This window comes from Trachypithecus francoisi, unplaced genomic scaffold, assembly GCF_009764315.1.
Source record: "Trachypithecus francoisi isolate TF-2019V2 unplaced genomic scaffold, Tfra_2.0 Contig01579, whole genome shotgun sequence".
Lineage (NCBI taxonomy): Eukaryota > Metazoa > Chordata > Mammalia > Primates > Cercopithecidae > Trachypithecus > Trachypithecus francoisi.
In genome coordinates, this window is record NW_022681442.1 from 17,544,110 (window position 1) to 17,563,128 (window position 19,019).

The following is a 19,019-nucleotide window of genomic DNA, read 5'->3' on the forward strand; positions in this document are numbered from 1 at the left end:
GAGCTTTTAATATTTTCGCGGATGTTTTTAAAGGTCATGGAACAATCATCTTTCCCTTCATTGATTGTTAAGATTGCTTTGCAGAGCCTCAGCTTGCAAGGTCGTTTTTATGGTCATGCATTACTGTGCAAAGCAAGGATGGTTTATAGATGTACATATGTGTATGTGTATAGAGCTTTTAAAAATAAGATTTACATTTATTCAGAAACTTGTTTTTCACATAACATGTGAGTACAAATAGATGTCTGATTATTACTTATTATTATTATTTTGAGATGGAGTTTTGCTCTGTTGCCCAGGCTGGAGTGCAGTGGCACGATCTTGGCTCACTGCAAGCTCCGCCTCCCGGGTTCACGCCATTCTCCTGCCTCAGCCTCCCAAGTAGCTGGGACTACAGGCACCCGCCACCACGCCCAGCTAATTTTTTTTACTTTTAGTAGAGACGGGGTTTCACAGTGTTAGCCAGGATGGTCTCAATCTCCTGACCTCGTGATCTGCCCACCTCGGCCTCCCAGAAGATGTCTGATTATTTTTAATGGCTGCATTATATTCCATGGTATGGACAGACCACTGTTTACTTAATATGTTCCCATTGAGACATTTAGGTTATTTTCAGTTTTTTACTATTACAATGTTGACACACTTTTGTGCACGTAAGTATTCTACTAAATCAATTTTTACAGGTGCAACTACTGGATCAGTGAGAAAAATGTTCAGCTTCACCGGTGGTCATGGCAATGCAAATCAACACAATGACATATCATCTTATATCTAATGGGCAAAAATTCAAGTCTGACAATATAACGGAGAAAACGTGGATCCACTGGCTGTCATGTACTCGGCCAGTGTGAGTGTAATTGGTGGATTCCCTTTGGAAAACGGATGCCTACGTGGCGTCTGCACTTCCCACAGGTGGGTGTGCATGACTTGGGCTTCTCTCATCATTCAAATTCATTTGTGAGGCCTGGACTCCCCTATTTACCTTGTTATGGCATTTATCCTTTCTGTTTTATTCATTTTCTTATCTCTCCTTCCAACTACAAGTTCTAGAGCAGAGACCTTGTCTAATTTGTTCATCACTGGGCCTAGAATATGGCATAAAACAGGTGCTTAATAGATAGCTGAATGAATGCATTTGCATTTCGTGATTTGTTGAGACTGAACATGTTTCATTATTTTATTTTGTGAACTGCATGCTCATATTGTTTGCCAATTTCCCAGCGGGGACGTCTTCCTCTGATTAGTTTATAAGAGCTCTTCAGATACTACACATAGTAATCCTATATCCATTTTGTGTCTTGAAAATGTTTTCACAGTTTGCATTTCCTTTTTTCATTTCTGTTCTCTTTCGTTATGTAGATGGTTAAAATTTTATGGAGTCACACATGTCAACTTTTCCAGTCATGCTTTTGGGCTTTAGGTCAGTCTCAGGAATGCCATCCTCACCCTCAACACTATAGGTCATCTCCTTTATCTTCTGGCGTTTCTGTAATTTTATTTTTTATGTCATGTCATTCATTCCTTTCAAATTCAGTATGCAGTGCTAGGTACAGATCTAATTTCTGTTATTGTTCTTTTCAAATGTTCCCAGTATCATTTATTGAATAATTACCCTTTCCCAATATACAGATTAAAAATATCTATAGTAATTATGATTGTATGATTTGATCTTGAGGTATCTGCTTGCAGTTAAAAAAATTTTTTTTTAAACTAAGTATTCTGCTTTCCATTTCCCCAAAAGCTCAAGTAAATCATGGCTTACAGGTTTCTAAGTAGTAGAGCTACCTCATGATATACTTAGAAAGCACATTAAAACAGAAACACGATTTTAGAGAGAAAATATTTAATCTAATTCACGAAAAAAATGTACAAAGCTTTAGAAAAGAGGCATTAGGTTTCCATGTACAGTATAAACACATTCTCACCTTCTATGATCACTTGTATTATACTTCTCTTGACTAGTAAAGAAGCCACTGCACTCTCATTCCAATCTTCTGTTAACACATGCACTTGAAAAAGTCACCGAAAAGTAGTCTTGAAATACATGTAGAAATACAATGTTGTACAAAAATATATTAACCTGTCTACATGAAACACTTAAAAATGCACACCAAGTACATTCTTTTAGAACTAGACTACGTCTAGAAATATCAATATATGAACTTGTAAATTGGATTTTCGCTGTATTTTTAATCACCGGAGGAAAAAATATAATCAAGCCTTTGGAATGAGAAACACAAAGTTAGCACAGCAGACCAACTCTAGTCTCAGAAATGAAACCATAAACTATCCATACAAAAGATGGGAAAGAGTCTGATTTTCTAAAATTGACATATTTATGAAATGTTATAATTTGAAACTGCAATCACACAGCAAACTTTCATTTGTTCATAATCCACATGTAAAGAGATGACAATTACAACATTTCTAATTGTTTCTCAATGCAACTTAACAGTGAGAATTTAAACTTAAAAAAATTAGCCTATGTAAAGTATAATTAAGAAGGTATACCTCAAAGTAGAGAAAATTAATTTGAACTCATATGGGGTATTGTTCCCCTCCTTTGAAAACTGAGCTATTATTAAGAAATGCTAGGGAAAAAAATACTACAACAAACTTGTTCTGCCATATCTGTTATTTATATAACCATAATTTCTCACCAAAACTTCAACAGAAACTACTATTGTTTTTAGTAAGAGGGAGGCGTAAGGTGTGGAGAGGAAGCGATAGTTTATTTTTTACAGGTATATTTTGATGATGACTATCACAGGCATGCATGAACAATACATTCCAACTCTATACAAACAAAAACTTGCTAGCATTTTGAAAAGTGTAATAAATACAACAGGGAGCCCATCCTGCACATGCTCAAAGAATGAATATATTTCCAGTGGCACTAAGAACAGTGACTACAAATTCTAAAAACAGAAGACAGTTGTAGGGCAGAGTCCTTCTAAATGTTCAGACAGGAATGTGTCTATTTTTCCCATTAATTAGCATAATTTCTCAACTAAGGTTTTGCCCTATTTACCTCAACATATATTTTTCATGAGCTTAGCACACATTAGATAAATAAGGATAACAGGCCAGGTATGGTGGCTCCTGTTTGTAATCCCAGCACTTTGGGAGGCCGGTGGCTTGAGGCCAGGAGTTTGAGACTAGTCTGGGCAACAAAGCAAGACCCCATCTCTACAAAAAATTTTTAAGAAATTAGCCAGGTGTGGAGGCACACACCTGTGGTCTTAGCTACTCAGGAGGCCAAAGCAGGAGGATCCTGAGCCCAGGAGTTCCAGGCTGCAGTGAGCTATGATCACGTCACTGCTGCACTCTAGCCTGGGCAACAGAGCAAGACCCTGTCTCTTAAAAAAAAAAAAGGAAGGGAAAAAAAACTATTTAAATTGGGCAGATTTAAATCTGAGCACTGATTTTGTCTACTTCTCAGCATCAGTTTGAGGTCTCCTTTCATTTTATTTCAAATGGAAATACATAACCAAGTATATTAAAAGCAAAAGGTAGTAAACTATGTCGATATTACTCACACTTTCAAGTTTTCAACATTAAAAAATAACTGACCATTTGCGTAATTCTATATTACTTAAAGCCAACAAGCCTGTAGTAAGTTGGAAGGGAAGGAATTCATACCATGCCCTGACAGTTACAAGAATGCTTTCTGGTATAAGGCTATTTAGTGTTTGTTCATGCTTGTTTAGTGCTTTTTAGTATATGGCTGCTTGTATAGGTAGAGAAGTATGTTTGCAAATAGTTGCAATACTTTCCTTTTGGTCCTGGGGCTTTCAACAGAACAAAATGTCCTTTGGTACACTTGAAAGCGACATGCCAGTGAAAAAGAGGGACACACCAAAACAACCAGGCAAACACTCCACAGTGAGTGCCTATGGTTTTCACTTTCCAACTCCAACCCTTGAGAAGAATTAAACCAAACCAACACACTCAGAAACAGGTGGGGTGCAATCAGAAAAGCCAAGTGGGGCTGCCTTCTGTTCCACCTTACCCAGGCTCTGTGACTGGGGCAGCCTTCTGCAAGCCAGAGGCAGCCAGGCGAACCTCTAGCACTCATAGGTGAAGGGGCCAGGGTTTGTTAGTCATGGAATACATACAGGTAGATTAGTAAAGCCTCTGACTTTTAATACTATTCCTTATACTATCCTGTTGCAAAGACATGGGAAAAAAGCAAACTCTTAATTATTCAGGACAAAATAGTGACATGATTATTGCTAATACTTCATTTAAATAAACTGTGCCACAGGGGGAAGAGAAGGTAACCTTGGCGATTAACAGTGGATTCTACTTTTAAAATATGACACTATTATCACTTTCTTATTATCACATTTCCTTATGGATTTCAGGAGAGGGAGTTTATAACAAAATTAACAAATTCCTTACTGTATCATACTACTACTTAATCAGCACACTAAGAATGAAAAGATAAGTCTGCATTCTGTGTTTAGGTGATCATGAATCATAATCATTGGTGTGTAGCATTTTCCTTAATTTCTTTTAATAGTACTTAGTGCACTGGGCAAAGTGGCTCATGCCTGTAATCCCAGCACTTTGGGAGGCCAAAGCAGGCAGATCACCTGAGGTCAGGAGTTTGAGACCAGCCTGGCCAGCATGGCAAAACCCCACCTCCACTAAAAATACAAAAAATTAGCTAAGCGTGGTAGCAGGCGCCTGTAATCCCAGCTACTCAGGAGGCTGAGGCAGGAGAATTGCTTGAATACAGGTAGTGGAGGCTGCAGTTAGCTGAGATCGCGCCATGGCACTCCAGCCTGGGCAACAAGAGCAAAACTCCACCTCAAAGAAAACCAAAACCAAACCAAAACAAAAAAACAGCAAGTGATGCTAGGCTGGCTATGGTGGCTCAGGCATGTAATCCCAGCACTTTGGAAGGCCAAGGCAGGCGCATCACATAAGGTCAAGAGTTCCAGACCAGCCTGGCCAACATGGTGAAACCCTGTTTCTACTAAAAATACAAAAATTAGCCAGGCATTGTAGTGGGTACCAGCAGTGGTGAGCGCCAGCTACTTGGGAGGCTGAGGCAGGAGGATCACTTGAACCCAGGAGGTGGAGCTTGCAGTGAGCTGAGATTGCACGACTGCACTCCAGCTTGGGTGACAGAGTAAGAGTCCATCTCAAAAACAAACAAACAACAACAAAAAGTACCTAATGCTGGAACAGGTTGACCATGGTAAAAACTTTACTATAACAGAATTGCATATATTAATATTTGAGTCATGGGGAGGGGTCTACATACCAGTGTTATTTATGAAACAAGAAAGCAGAAGACTGTATTTCTAGAGCTCACTTGGACTAATATTTAATACAACAAAATTTACTTAAATATGAATAACCTTCTTAGGGTTTGAGATAGTCCTGTGCAAAAGGCTCTTTATGATAAGGTCTTAATTACCTTTTGAGGACCAACCGTTAGAACTTTTGAAACAACTTTTGAAACAGCACTGTTAGAACTAACATGGGAAAGCTATTTTTTTAATACATCTATCTGCCAAGAAAAACTCTGGATAGTATCTGAAATTAAGAAAAATTAGTACATAAAATCTTTTGACAAACAACAATTATAGACTGTTCCAAGGCCTGAATGATAGTATATAATGCATAGTTGTTTAATTAAATAGATTTATTTAAATTGCAGAAACAATCATTGCTAGTACTTTTGGGGTTCTTTGGATTAAGTTACTATAAATATATAAAGTTATGAAAGATTTATGTTTTAAGAAAACCTACTTTGAGAGGCAATATAGCAGAGAGTTGAGCAGACTCCCACCAGGCCCTGCCACTCCCTAAATGTGTGATTTTGGTTATGCTGGTGTATTTGATTATGCTTACCCTCTCTGTGTGTGTCTTCACCAATTAAATAAGGAAAAATGGTATTTCTCACATAAGGTCACTCATCACTAATAGATGAGTGCTGGCAAACAGTAAGAACTCAGTAAGTATCTATTATTCTGTTTATTTGAAGGCTTAAGAAAACGTCTGCGGAAGAACTCTTAAATGAGCAGTTTGTTTTCCCTCTGCATCTTAAGAGTTAGGAATGAGGAGACCTGTGTCTAAATAAAGGCTCCACCACTCACTATTTCCCCTTGTTTGACAAAACTGAACATCTGCTGGCACCAGGCACCACTTTAGGCATCGAGCGCTATTCTGGGAGTTTTCTGTTCTTCAGATATGTCACCACTATTGCTAAGCTGTCTCCTCCTCTTTAAACTAACATCTACCTGACCGATTTATAAGGTTATTTGAAGCTCAAATGAGGCAATATATGTGAAAGCACTTTCAAGATTTTGTGAAGCACCACTGGAGTGAAACTTTTTGGTTAAGATATAAGTACTCTGGTGCAAGCTGTTGGGCATATGTTGTAGGAATGTGGTTTAGGATGAGTATGTCTGGACCCTCTCAAAGCAAGTTCATTACCTATAGCTCCAGAAAGTGTTTAAAAAAATTTTAATGACACTATAGGCATGCTTCTTTATAACTACAATGTTGTTTATAAAATAGTTATATGCTTTATTATAAAACATTTCTCTTCTTGAACCCAAGTCTATGAAGAATATTAACATAACCAATAGTTAGTGGGAGATTTTCCTTTATAAATTGCAGTTGCAAAGAAAATGTAGGGTGATATGTGTTTATGGTCCCAAATCATCATTATAGTAACTAAGCCAATAATTACCAGTTTCATTAATTACTAACTGCTTTACACACAATATTTCATTGAATATGAGACAGGTACATTAGCCCCATTTTAAAGGATCAGAATCCAAGTTACTGCAAAATTCAAGCTCTTAACCACTATGCTACGTTACACAATAAAAATACCAGAACAAAAGAAACCATAACCATTGCTATCTTCACAAAATCACATACTTAAGAGAACCGGTAGATCAAAGGACTCCAGACAACGTTCTGAGCTTTGGTAATAAAAAAGACTGTAAAAAAGTTATTATGTAAGTGCTTACGATTCAGTTAACTTTAACTCTTTGAACTTTATGGGTTTCCCTCCACTGTGATTTTAAAAATAACAGATTGCTCACTGAAAAGAAAAAAAAAAATACAAACAGCAAAGTAGAATTAAAATAAAAACATCCATAATTCCATCATTCACAAGAACCACTGACATTTTCCCACTGTATATATTCTTATGTAACTGTCAACTATAGAATTTAAGTAGATTTTGACGACTGTGGTTAAACATGATGCCAAATGTAACTATTGTATTTGTAATTGGTAGACATAAATTATAGTAAACTTTGTGCAGGCAGAAAATTATTACATTATAGAAATATGTATTTTCAATATCTTTAAATTTTCCAATTACAGAAAAACAAGCAAAGAGTAACTTATCTCAGTTGTATAAGCTTATAAGTATATTGGCCATAAAAGAATCACAAATAATTCTTAATCTTTGTGTATGTACACGCACACCTATATAAATATACACATACTAAATTTTTTTTTTCTGGCTGTGTTAGGATTTATAGCTTTCTGAAGGTTTGATAACACTATAACTAAATATTATTAGAACAGTTAAGAAAAAAATTATTTTTCATAGTCATTGAATTTTGCTAAAGTTACACTTATGGGTGATTGAACTACAAAGTTTTCCCTTGTTAAATATTTGCTTAAGACAGAATGTTCAAGATAAGCTAAACTCTTTACAGGAATCATATCAAGAAATTCTATCATTTGTGAAATAATAAAGAGAAGAGGAAAAAAACAGTGACAAACTAGCAGAATAATTTAGGGCAAAGATTCCAGGTATTATATAAAATGTATGTAATGCCACATTACTGGCATTTCAATTGAGGTGATTTACACTAAAATCTTGTTCTTTTTAAACTATCACTGGACATAATAATTTATGCAACAAGAAAAGCAAAAGATAAAAAATATGCAGAAGTCCTTACAGGATATGGATCGAGTCTCAAAAATAAACTTTCTAGTGCTTCCTCTTATGTGAGAGGTTTATCCTCGTCATAAATTCTAGGAACCTATTTATATTGCTTAAGTGTGATTTATTCAAAATCATATTAATCTATATAAATAATACTTTTAATGTCAAAAACAATGCAGACTGGCAGTGGGTAAGAATAACAATGTTCAATAAAACTGTATTTTGAAAGTCAAGAAAAGTATAAGCTAAGGCTAACCTAAAACTGTCTAGGCAAATGAAGGGGAATAGATTCTAAAAAATGCCTTTGCATTTTTACTGTACATGAACATGTACAACAAACATTGTGTTTGTATATTATATTGAAAAATAAATTGTCAGATATTTCTAAATTAGCAAATTAAAATTGTATATACTTCTTGTGTGAAATTGTTTATGTCCTTAAACAGAAGATGATTGGGCCAAAATATTCTCATCCTGTCCATCTAGAAATGAGAAATATAGTAAGTCAAATGAGATTAAAAAATAACTAAGGCCGGCCGGCAGGGCATGGTGACTCACGCCTGTAATCTCAGCACTCTGGAAGATAGAGGTGGGTGGATTACCTGAGGCCAGGAATTTGGGACCAGCCTGACAAACATGGTGAAACCCTGTCTCTACTAAAAATACAAAAAAATTAGCTGGACATGGTGGCGTGTGCCTGTAATCCAAGCTACTCGGGAGGCTGAGGCAGGAGAATCTCTTGAACCCGGGATGTAGAGGTTGCAGTGAGCCAAGATTGCGCCACTGCACTCCCAGCCTGGGCCACAGAGCGAGGCTACGTCTCAAAAATAAAGTAAAATAAAATAAAATAAAATAAAACAACTAAGGACTATTCTCCATAATAGAAAGTATGTTATACACCCTTTTATTACAGAACATTTCATTTTTTTGATTGCTTGTGGAGAGAAAAGGTTTATAAGGTAATTACATATAATTTTAAACAGGATTCCTTTTAATTTTATATCTATATTTCTCTTTAAAAGTAGTTTCAGCAGATGACTGATTAAATCAATGTCATGATTTATACACATCCTTACGTCAGAGATTCAGCTAACCTTTGAATAAAACAAACTAGTACTACATTTCAAAAAAAAATTAAAAATAGACAATGATGCTTAAAAAAGATTACATTTCAAATTTAGCACTGTTTTTACAGGGAAGGGAAGCATATTATGCCACAATGTCTATAAATATTTATTGAATAAACAAACATGGTTTACCTGATGTGTTTAAAATCTTGTAAGCTGATTAAATCACAAACATGTTCAATAGGTCTTAAGAAAAACAAGATGAGACTTTTAAGTAGTTATAAATTATGACAATAAAAAAAACCTTTTCAATATCTTTTTAAGGGTTAAAAAACAACAATTTAAAAATAGTATCATTAAATCACTGTTTCAGCGTTAATATTTTGAAGAGTAATATATTAGGATATACTGTATCTATTAACAGCATTAAAGCACCTCACACTGAAAATTTCACTTTGAAGGCTTAAAAGTGATTTTTAAAAACATCACAATAAATGACCCTAATTTAAATTCTGAATAGGGGAACAAAAAACCTCAAAACCTAAACCCAACAAATCTGCATTTAATGCTTACAAGTGAAATGTACATTTCCAAAACAAGATACATAACCATCAAATTTAGCTGTCAAAATAAATTACTTATCACAGACAGTAAGTGATGTGTCCTGAAGTCCCTTTTTCCTTGAAAGTCATAATACTTCTGGGACTATCTGGTAATACAGTCACTCAAAAACAGCTAAAGGAGTCGGTGCTTAGAGATTCTATGTCCAACTTTATCTGTACAAAGTTTTAAGGCATTCATAATGGTATGTTAAACAACAAATAATTTATAATAAAAATAGATAAAAACTCTCTTTTAAAAATATCTCAACTGAGAAAATCACAGAAGAGAATAAAGATCGTATTTACCACCGATGTACTCCTTAAGCTTCTACAGCAATGAAAAGACTTTTTTTTTGGCTTACAACAGACTTTATGCCTTGAAAACTTGGTGTTCTTATACACATGCGGACTGGAGCTTAAGTTCTGCCTAAAGTGACTGTGAAATTTACACATTCAAGTGTGCTGATTGTTATTAATAAAGGTAGAAAAAGTTAGTTAAAATATCTGGTATTATTATTATCAGTATTCACTGCAAATTATCTTATAGTATTCTCTACTGTAGTGTGAACTTCAGTCTTATGCCAAATGGCAACACAGATTACAGTATCATAGGTCCAATGATGATCAATGACTCAGCTAGTATCAGCCAGAGCAAAGGAGTTTGTTTATAATAAAAAGAGTAAGTAAGAAGCATAGCTTTATTTTAATATCAGTTATTAGAACTGAGCAATAGGCATCTTGTTATCCAGAGGCAGAACTGAAGTTTTCTTTCCTTAAATTATAGTAATAGTCAGGATGGGGGACAGCAGGTGGTGGCAATGGGTTGCTAGCTAGCTGGCTGGCTAAAATACATACCTGAGCTCTACTGGAGCTATGCAGCCTTGCTGTGTATCCGTTATTTGTAAAGGCTGACTGAACAAAATTGCCTTCATCATGCAAGCACTGCTGTCTGCACTACAGTAATAAAGAAACACGCTGACAGATACAATGGCTTCAAGTGATAAGCAAGCATCAGGAATTTGTAGTGAAATTGTTGGTTGACTGGAAATGTTCTCTATATCTCCAGATGGTATCTGTCCTTGAAGCAGCCATTCATTGCCTAAAAATTAAAAAGGAAATTATTAAGAGTGTATAAGACAAGTAGAAAACTGGGAATATCTTATGAAGACTAGATAAACTCAATCAACAAATATTTATTAAAAATCTCTAACTGCCAGGCACTGTGGTCTGTGGGAAGGACATAAATATAAATAATACATACTGACCACTCATTAGAAGTTCCCAGTCTGATGATCATTATATCTAATTATTATAGTTCTTCCTTTGTTTGGATACGATAAATTACATATTTATTCCTGTTAAAATCAAGCTGAATGTAGAAAATATAGCTATAAAGCCTTAATCTCTAAAGTTAAAAACAAATCCTATTAAATTTTAGAAATAAACATACGACACATGATAAAATGGATCATTTTTACCAAATAGATAAAAGTCTTCAGGGATATAAAAACTACAAAATAAAATTTTATCTAGGGAATACAAATGTATGTGCAACTCTATAGTGACTTTCTGCTTAATGATGAATTATCAAATATCTAAAAATAATTTAAAAACACACACACACTTATTTATTTAGAAACAGGTATCACTGCATATCTATTCTCTGTGGGCTTAAGTAATGTGAAAACCAAGGGATTTTGTATTTCTCATTTTAACACGTAAAACTCTTCCTAGAAATAAAGATTATCTGTTTTCACTAACAAATTTTAAGCCCTCAAGAATTAAAGTCATCTTTAAATGTCTTTATTCATCTCGACCTTCTCTTAGAAGGAATACACGTGTCATAGTGGGGAAGCACAGACACATACAGACATTCAGCCTAAGAGGGTGGCAACGTCAAGAGTCAGCATTTGGGAAATATATGAAATGCTTTCCCACCATGTAAATGGAGAACACTGAACATTTTCTAATCACTTATTAATTACTTGGGGCATCTGTACAAAAACTGGACCATCTACTGAGTGTGATGAAATGCTGTCTACTTTTTAGCTTTTCTGTCTCTTTCTTTTGTTCTCAGGATGAGTCAGCCAACTCAGGGTACCTGCCTTTATCAGTCCTCTTGATGTCTCTTTTAATTTATTGCTTTAGTTTACTGAAAAATCAAATTTGAGAAAAATATGTCAAATAAGAGTAAGAAGGTGAAAGATAAGAATCTAGAGAGAAGTACAACACTTCTATGTTGAAGCTTTTAAAGAATGCTTTTTAAATTCTCTTTAAAATTATTTGGTTTTCTTTGCTTATTCCTGGACTGGAGAGTATCTTTTATCTTATGCATGACTTTGCTAGAGAGACCAGTAGATAACTTCTTATATTTTATTTTTGTTTTATTTATTTATTTATTTATTTTGAGACAGAGTCTTGCTCTGTCACCCAGGCTGGAGTGCAGTGGCACGAGCTTGGCTCACTGCAAGCTCCACCTCCCGGGTTCACACCATTCTCCTGCCTTAGCCTCCTGAGTAGCTGGGACTACAGGCACCCACCACCACGCTCGGCTAATTTTTTGTATTTTTAGTAGAGATGGGTTTCACCGTGTTAGCCAAGATGGTCTCGATCTCCAGATCTCATGATCCGCCCGCCTCTGTCTCCCAAAGTGCTGGGAATACAGGCGTGAGCCATTGTGCCCAGCCAACTTCTTATATTTTAAATCAAACAAAGAAAATAATACTGAGCTATTTTAATGTTCAAATCTAGAAATAAAACAGAAAATGTTTCTTTAGATATTTTTCATATATATCACACACACAATTTGTGAAGTTACAATACACGCAGTGCTTTTATACTGCTTTTTTTGGGCTTAAAACTTGCATATGTTCTAACTTCTTTAAGATTATACAGCCGGGCGCGGTGGCTCAAGCCTGTAATCCCAGCACTTTGGGAGGCCAAGACGGGTGGATCACGAAGTCAGGAGATCGAGACCATCCTGGCTAACACGGTGAAACCCCATCTCTACTAAAAAATACAAAAAACTAGCCGAGCGAGGTGGTGGGCGCCTGTAGTCCCAGATACTCGGGAGGCTGAGGCGTAAACCCAGGAGGCGGAGCTTGCAGTGAGCTGAGATCTAGCCACTGCACTCCAGCCTGGGCGACAGAGTGAGACTCCGTCTCAAAAAAAAAAAAAAAGATTATACAGACCAAAATTTGGCTAAAAATAAGTGTTTCTAAAAAACAAGCCAGAAGAGAAAATGTCCTTTATATAAGTGTACAAATGTACTCTATAATATTTGAAAACTTTATTAGGATTATTGCCTGAAAATTATCTGCTCCTATATAACAAAAATGGGGCCAATATCTTAGACAAATAATAAAGTCTCTATAGACTACTTTATTTGAATACTATCTGTATTTTATATCCCAATGACTCAATATTAATTAGTGTGTCTGACAATGCAGACAAATTTTAATTTGTCAATATCCTATTTTAAAAATTAATATACTGCTCCTACAGTAACATCACTTAATACACTGCTCTTACAGTGACTGCTCTTACAGTTATACTGAGAAAAATTAAATTAATGATCTCCAACTGATGTAATACTTCCAGACTTAAATTGGCAGTCTAGGACTTGCTCCGAACCCACAGATGGCTATGGAGTGGCCAGGGTTTGAGTATTCTTCTGTTTACAAAGCAAGCTCCAAAGGTCCTACTACTACATGGTTAGCCTTCTCCCTTGTGGGGAGTGACAAGGGGTGGTTTCCCTACAGACTCAATCACCCTAGAATCAGCCTCCCAAACACTAACCAGCAGTTCCTCCCAGCTAGTCTACCAAGGTATCGTTATCCTCTTGGGTTTAGACACTAAGTTGATACTATAATTGCAGGCCAGTAGCTGCTGCCCTGAGAAAGCTGAAGGTAAGAAGGCATGAATTACCCAGGATTTGGATAATATGCAAAAGTGTGTGAGAGGGTATGAAGGATGAGGAGTTGGGAAGGAAATGGAAAACTGAGTGAGAAAGTGTGAAAGAGCGTGGAAGACCAGGACAGAGGACCATCATTACAGACAAGTTGTAATTTAGAAGTTCTGAACCACTAAAGTTTCACTTTAAAATTTTTGTCCACCAGGTTACAGATGTTGGAAAGCACTACTGCAAGGCAAGCAGTATACTGATTCCTTACCATAGACTAATGAAATAAGGAGTTAGCTCACACTGTGACTCACAAATAGAAGAAAGGGAGGAATGTGTAACAGTGACTGAAAGGAAGAGTTACAGAAAAAGATGTTAAATAAGGAGGCTCCACTTTATTTTTCTATTTTGGACTTTTTAAGATTCTTTTTGGAACAAGAATAGAATGAAGAACAGGCTCAGAATAAGTGATGAGGTATAGGAAAGCCCATATTCCAAGCAATCATGCTAACAGCTGACTTGTAACTTTTGGTGAGTTACACTATTCTTTAATAAAAGGGAGGAAAGACTCTTGAAGACTAAAGCAAATGGCCAATGTGGGGTTGGATCTGGATTCGTTTGTTCACATCATCTCCTTCAAATCTTGCGCATACAGAGTAAAAATATCTCCTAACAAATAAAAAATAACTAGATTAAACATTAAGAATGTATGATGTATTAGTATTTGCAAGCTTATACTCATACCTTCAGCTCTTAGAAACCAGCAACTGGGTACTCCTTCAGTTAGCTTTGATCCTGATGGGAGGTCTAATCTGAGTTTGAACTGAAGAGTCTGGCCAGCACACACAGTCACAGGGGAAAGCCTAATGCTTGGAGCAGATTTAGGTAGTTTGGGTAATGTCTTCTGTTTTTCTACTAGGAATGGGCCATCTACTACAGCATTTTCAGATCTGAAGATGGGGAGCTAGGAAGTAAGAAAATCTGTTATTAAAACATAAGAACTTTATATTAATTATAGAATGAGAAAGCGTTATTTTTAGACTTTAGTAGAATAATGAAGTTCTATGTCAACGAAACTAATTGCTATTCTAGTTTGAATTAGAATGTGTTAGAGGCCCTCAAGATTTTTGTAGACACAGAAGTAGTTTATCTTAGCAACAACAACAAAACCCAACACTTATGAACGAGGCAGAATAAAAGTAACTGTCCATTATATATAGACGGCAGGAAATTAAAGCAAAAGTTTATAAATTTAAACACAGTAGATATACATTTTCTTATAATTTTCATTATCAACTATAAGATGTTATTCATCTTATATCAGAGATCTATGTGAAGAGAAATGACACTTACATTGCAACAGTAATCTTGTTTTTTATTTTAAAAATATACCATGTAAATTACCAGACTTTCAGAAAAAAACTGCTGCATTTTTTTCAGGTACATGTTATACATCAAGAGTTAGTTTATAACAGACATTTCTCCTCGAAAATTCTATAAGAAACCACGTCCATATCTTTAAAAATTGACTATAACTCATTTAAGTTTCTTCCACAATCTTATTTTCAACGTCTTGAGAAATGTGGCTTCTAAAGCTTTTGTTAGATGATGATTTGGTAACGGATTCATCACAGGGAAACAAAGGTTACACGCTGATCTAAAGACCACTGAAAAAAAAAAAGCTAAATAACCCAACCCACAGAGTAGGTGTATGTAGTGTATGTCAGTATGTCTGTACACTTAAAAACAGATCTGAGTCCTCTCCTTTTTTTTTTTCTCGAAGGTTCATTAGATTCTCTCCAATTTCCAGTATTTTTTTCAAACTCTCAGCACAGATGGAACTTTTATTTTAAGAATAGAAGGATATCCTTAAAGCAGTCCTGCTGGTCTCTTTGTCAAATAACACAACAGAAGCATCCACTTACTACTCTCCTGGAGATAGCCTAACAAAAAATGCCTGTCAGTGCTGTTAGGATCTTAGTATCATTCTTAAAACCATATCCTTTAACTTATATTTTAAAGTTACTTACCACAGATACCATTTTTGTTTCTAAATCCATCATTTTAATTTGATGATTATTGGTATCTGCCACATACAATAACTGTCCGTTCTCTCCAATACACAAGCCTCCTGGTTCATTAAAAGTTGACTCAGTAAAACTGGAACTGGTAACATTATTTGTGCCTCCAGTTCCTGCTAATGTTGTACAGTTTTTTGTTTTTGGATCCACAACTTTAATCTAAAAAACAAAGAACAAAAAAGATCAATCTCATTTTTGCAGTATTGAAAAATATAGTATCAAGCAAGCTAATTTCTGATTGCCATTAATATTCTCAATAAATCTCACAAAAGGAATAGTTATTTCCATATTTTCTTGAAAAGCCAAACATTCAAATTACAGTCTAAGGGGAGATATTCTATTCTAAGAACTAAAAACAACGTAAAATCCCTAGCTCCATCTTGTCTTCTGGAAGCAATCTTTGATGAAATCATTTCTGGAATTAAAAAAAATTTTTTTAAATTGAATTGTGTTTCTTCACAATGGGACACACTTTCACAACTGAACTGACGTTGTCTTCCTGAGCACCCAGCATTGCCTGAGGATCTGCTACCTTTGTTAAACTTAATGATTGCCAGTTATGTCTCAATTATATTAAATTTATGGTCTCACATCATGAAGTACTGTATGAATATTTATTATCCAGTGATTTTTGTAAAAAGTAAAAGTGCAATAAAACTTAAAACAATTTAATAGACAAAAATGGAAATGCTGCTGAAAACAAAATTATTTACTAACAGGCATTGTAACTATGCAACAGCTCAAAAACGTTCATTTGTTAGTTGACATATTAATTTCCCTGCTACTTGCCTTCTCTTGATATACTGAATATGTTACTAAGCAGCTTTGATGGGTTACAATTCACAACTATTGGCTATTGCCATTGGAACTGGTTCAGTGCTTTCCCTAGTTCAGAATACCATGATAACCTCTTGGCAAAGAAAGGACCAGGAAAAGAGCAGAACAGGCTGGGTTATAGTTGTCAAATACTGTTACTCCTTTCTATATTTTAGAGTGGCAGTTGTAGGAGGCTCACAGATCTTTCAGCATTTTAAATGCCACATACAAAAAGCAAGATATTATATAATTCTGTCACGACTCACCTTGTGATTGTAGGAGTCTGCCACATAAAGTAAATTCCTTTTTTTGTCCCATGTTACTCCAAGGGGGTGTTGAAGCTTTGCATTGATTCCTACTCCATCAACATCACCAAAAGCAAATAAATTCTTTAATTTTTTTAAAAAGAAAAGAAACAGCAAGTATTATAACTTGTACAGTGTTTTGCTAGGATATGAAGTGAAAATTCAAATAGCTATAAATGGTATTTAAGTTAAAAGGGAAAATGTTGATTTTCATATAAATAGGGTTGGATACTTGATTCAGATTGGAAAAAAAATGACAGTATTTTGAACCTGTATTAATCTGTGGTGCTTAGTAGTTTTACTCACAATACTGCATCTGGTTAGGAATAGGTCAAATCCACTAGTCTGGTGCTCTTTCCACCCCACTGCCCAACATCTAATTTACATTTTTTTTCTTTTCTCCAATAATCAATGCTTCATCCTTTCTTTCTCCCAGAAACCTTAACATTTATACATAATAGAGTCAATTCACTTTTCTTAGATGGAGTGTTCCTCATGTTGCTTTATAGTCACATTTCCTTTGGTTTGACTTTCATTTTGATTCGCAGATAGGCCAAGGATGATCTCTTTTAAATCTTATTAATTTTCTGTAATTCACAAAATTGACAGCTTGCTCAGTGTCTAAGCGCACTGTGCAAGAGTGACTGTCCTTACCATGGGGTCTCTTTCTCCTCCTACGAGGTGCTTCACTGCTCCATCTTTTAGAGAAACGGTTCTCACTGTACTGCTCTCACTATCTGCTACAAACAAGCAGCTCCAGGGATCTTCAGAGGCCAAGGAAAGGCCTGAAGGTTGAGCAAAACCTGCCTTGTGAGGATAGGCGTTGTTTCGATTCTCTTCATTTCCACTTCCAGCAAACCTAAGGCAGGTTCCTTTTGTTAACTCACTGAAAAAGACAAGTTCATAGGTGGAGTTAACACGTGGTATATTGTGTGCAATTTAGTTCTTAAATAAATGAATGTAAATAATCAAATCAATAGTGATAAGCCTCGTAAAAAACAAACTAGTGATCTTGGCCTACTTAAATTGTTCAAGTCAGCTTTCACTATCATTTTTCCAACCATTAACTTATTTACCCACTGTGTAGGGAACTTCTTACTTTACTTTGACATACACAAAACTGAAATCACTTTCAAATGTTAAACGAGTAATCCCTGATAGAGTTAGAATTATAACATAAAAATAATAATCAGATTATTGATGAGATAGGTTGGTTTTACTACCTTAAATTCTTAACTTCTTAATTTCACGCAATATGAGGTTCTTGAAAGGGAACTAAAAAGATTATCTAGCTCTTGATAGTTTAAAGCTTCAATTTTCATTAAAAATGTTTTGTGATCTTGTATATAAACGGAGACTAGCAAAAGGAATTAAAGAATAGTTTTTGAAAGATAGCCAGGTCAGACATTACTATTATATGAAAAATGATATAATTGTACATAATTATCTTACAATTACATGGGATAATTACGTACAATTATATCAATTGTACAAATCAATTTTTTATATACATTAGGGAAATTTCTATTTAAGAACTATTGCAATGATTCCTTTTGTAATGCAGAGAAAGTTTTAGACCTGGTTTTTAAGTTTATGCCAGAGAGACTGTAAGAAGACATGGTAATGTGTTGTGTTGAGGGAAGAGAAGCAGTTGACTCAGGACACAAAATGAGAGTCTGTGTAAATCACTTCTGAATACGCAAAAGTCTGAATTCACCATCACTTACTGGCTGATATGTTCCCATAAGTTAAGTAAGGAGCAGGGGACAGAGGCAAAGGGATTTAGCATGCACAAAATATGGCCACTTATTCAAGAAACGTATGAACATAGCAAATACAATATATGTAATAACTAATATGCTAAACAAATTAATTGAAAGGAGTCTACAAGGAGTCTTAATACTTTAAAAAAGAGTTTTCTTATTAAATAAAGAAAAGAGTAGGGAGAAACAATAACTCTTAAAATGCTAAGGGTCATTACTACCTGAAGATCGGTAGTAAAGATAATACATCCTTAAAACTAAAATACAGGTCAGTGTAGTCCTAGTGCCAATTTCCTATTATGAAGGAGAATGACAACTCTACTTATGAGGAAATTTAGGCAGCTCTGGAGCATCTATCTCTAAAACAGCCATCACCCAGAATAGCATATTCTGGCAACTTCTGTTACTTCTGTTTGCTGTTTACAATTATGCCTCATGTAAAATCTTATTGGTAATCTCACTGTTCAGGCTACTATCCTCTCTTGCCTCAATAACAGAAATAGGCTCCTCAGTGGTATCTCTTATCTCTGCCTCTAGTCTTGTTCCACTCT

At 35.3% G+C, this 19,019-nt stretch overlaps 1 protein-coding gene and 1 long non-coding RNA gene across 5 annotated transcripts in view; both read right to left on the bottom strand.

Moving 5' to 3' along the window:
- NHLRC2 (NHL repeat containing 2) overlaps positions 1–19,019 on the bottom strand; it is a 67,330-nt gene that overhangs the window by 2,518 nt on the left and 45,793 nt on the right. For 3 of the 4 annotated variants that reach the window (XM_033182173.1, XM_033182202.1, XM_033182193.1), the window contains 5 exons: positions 17,360–17,591; positions 16,667–16,789; positions 15,534–15,743; positions 14,248–14,467; positions 1,827–10,701 (listed from right to left, as the gene is read on the bottom strand). In XM_033182173.1, coding sequence (XP_033038064.1) covers positions 10,445–10,701; positions 14,248–14,467; positions 15,534–15,743; positions 16,667–16,789; positions 17,360–17,591 — 1,042 coding nt within the window. In that variant the 3' untranslated portion in view covers positions 1,827–10,444. Of the gene's footprint in view, positions 1–1,826; positions 10,702–14,247; positions 14,468–15,533; positions 15,744–16,666; positions 16,790–17,359; positions 17,592–19,019 lie in introns of those variants that run through there. The other variant, XM_033182183.1, reaches the window with a different exon arrangement.
- LOC117066690 lies at positions 1,028–2,038 on the bottom strand. Its single transcript, XR_004430450.1, has 2 exons — positions 1,926–2,038; positions 1,028–1,085 (listed from the first exon to the last, which is right to left on the bottom strand). It is a non-coding gene; the product is annotated as an uncharacterized LOC117066690 (long non-coding RNA).